The 2,526-nt window shown below is 29.7% G+C and overlaps 1 protein-coding gene across 1 annotated transcript in view; it reads left to right on the plus strand.

Annotated features, from left to right (window-relative positions):
* LOC109350539 overlaps positions 2,289-2,526 on the plus strand; it is a 985-nt gene continuing 747 nt past the window's right edge. Inside the window, exon 1 of the mRNA XM_019591771.1 lies at positions 2,289-2,499. Within this exon, the coding sequence (XP_019447316.1) occupies positions 2,289-2,499 (211 nt within the window). The remainder of the gene's footprint in view (positions 2,500-2,526) is intronic.

Raw genomic sequence — 2,526 nt, forward strand, 5'->3', positions numbered from 1 at the left:
TAATAGACTACATTTTTTAATGAACAACAAACTATGCATTTGGTAATATTTTTTTTTGGTTACAAAGGAAGTGCATGCACTGAGTAATATGATTATCAAGAAACAAATGTACATAATATGAAAACTACCTGCTCCTAAGTTTGAAATGAACATATACTTTGACATTCCCTCTCAAGGGGCTCCAAAATACACAAATTGATTCACTAAATTCAACTAAAACAAAAGTAAAAGATGTATGCAACTAAAGTTTAAGAAATATTTTTAATACGTCGTTGTAATTTCTATCATTTATATTTAATTATTATTCACTTTTAAATATAAGTAATATAAATGAAGAATATGATAAATGATATATTGATTATGCATAAAATTTTATACTGATAGTGCTAGATATTACACTCCTAAAACAAAATAGTCAACTATGCATTAGATACTAATATGTAATGTATTTTATATTATAATAAGACATTGAGTGCCATGATTGGTTGTTACTAATAATGCTAATAACATGGGAGGGATTTCTATCATGTGTATTTTAATTTAACCATTACAGGAAACAACCCCTAAACATATGACTTCATTTGCAATCAAGAAATCGGAGAAATAAAGTAAAATGACTTGATAAAAAGGGTGTAGATAGTGGGATAAATGAATAGAAAAGTTGCATTGTGTCTTGCTACATTATATTGTATTTTTCTTTGTGTAATGGTATCCAATACGATACTAATTTTAAAGCACAATTATAAAGAGGTAAAATATAATTGAGGAGAGTCCACTTACTCTAAGAATAAGTTTTTTAAACTTATTCATCATCTTAGTTATCAATTTTAGGGAAATCCAATGGTTTGAATTAGTAAATAGATCTAAACCATTATATTTCCCTACTCAACCTAATTTGATACTTGTGATCGATATCAATGGTCGGATTGTACAGTTAAATTATAAAAATATTAATTTGGTTTTGGATGTTTTATTAGTTCATCATTTAGTTATCTCAACTGAGATCTTAAGTAGAAGATCAGGAACTCTTGTTAGTAAGCATCGTGATTTATCAAGAGTTACAATCTAACACGGTGGACACTTGGGCTAGAAATGACTCCAACTAAGTCGGGTCTAAATTCAACTCGTTAAGAATTAGTTTGAAATGAATTATGTTTCCATATGGAACTCAACTCGGTTGAAGTTCGCATACTTTTAATTTGACTCGTCAGCTCAAATTGGTTTAATTTGTTAAAAGTTTACAAATTGTTTAGCTCAACTCAATAGCTTGATTAGTCCATATTAGTTGTTCTCATTTCGCAATAACAATTGTTTTCACTTGAATTATTTCCTTTATATATATATATATAAATTAATTGAGTTAGCTTATTAACCCAACAAATCAAATTGTATTTCACTCAAGTTGAACTTATTTATTTAAGGAGTTTAATTTTTAGTTGAAGTTCGACTTGTTTAATTTATTAACAAAATTTATTGAGCTGAGTTGAACTTCAAATGAATGTCAAGTTAGTTTGGTCATTACTAACCCTAATGAACACTATTAGAAATTATCTCTAGGTATATATGTTTGATGTTAAATTATGGACGTAAAAAATGTCCGCGAGAAGAGTTAGCCCCACGTACCTATGAATGTTTGTAGCTCGGACATGATTGTTTCCAGTGCGATGATATATGTGAGAAACCAAAAAAAAATTGGGGTTTGAGGCTAAACAATCAACCACCCGGCCAAACTATATATTTGTGAATTGGTTTTTACTCCTATGAAAGTGGATACTTTATCTTTATTGCACAACTTGTTGTGAATGAATGAGTTTTTTATGATTCTACTAATTTAAGATTAGCCCCTACCCCAAAGCAATCCATAATTTCATGACAAACATTCACTAAGAACATAAATATTCTATACTCATTATTCTTGATCACAAATCAGAAACAACCATTTCTTTAAAAAAGAAATTAATTTCCATTATAAACAAATTTTTAATGAGATATATGTTTCTTGTTTGGAAATAGAATAACACACAATAGTGGTATAAAAGATTTATTGGAATGTAATCAATAGTTAGTTGATTTGGTTAAGAAGTTTCTATTTTTAGTTTGGTAGTTATTGTTAGTTAGCCATATATAGAAACTTGTATAAATAGGATTGATATCTTGTTAATCAAGTAACCATTCATTGGAACTCAAAACTCTCAACTCTTCTCTTTATTATTCTTCTTCTTCTTCTGTTATTTTCGTTAACATTTGGTATCTAGAGCTACAAAAGATCAAGCCACTCCGCTGCAAACATGGCTCAAGCAACAGGAAATTTTGTCACAAATCTCCCTGTGCTTGATGGAAAGAATTGGTCAAGATGGAGCATTCATATGAAAGCCATCCTTGGCTACCAAGAAGTTGCAGACATTGTTGAGGAAAGGTTGCCAGTATTAGAAGAAGGAGCAACAAAAGCACAAAGAAATGCTCACAAACAGAACAAGAAGAGAGATTGCAAAGCAATATGTCTCCTTCACCAAGTAGTGGACAATG

Source organism: Lupinus angustifolius, chromosome LG06, assembly GCF_001865875.1.
Source record: "Lupinus angustifolius cultivar Tanjil chromosome LG06, LupAngTanjil_v1.0, whole genome shotgun sequence".
NCBI lineage: Eukaryota > Viridiplantae > Streptophyta > Magnoliopsida > Fabales > Fabaceae > Lupinus > Lupinus angustifolius.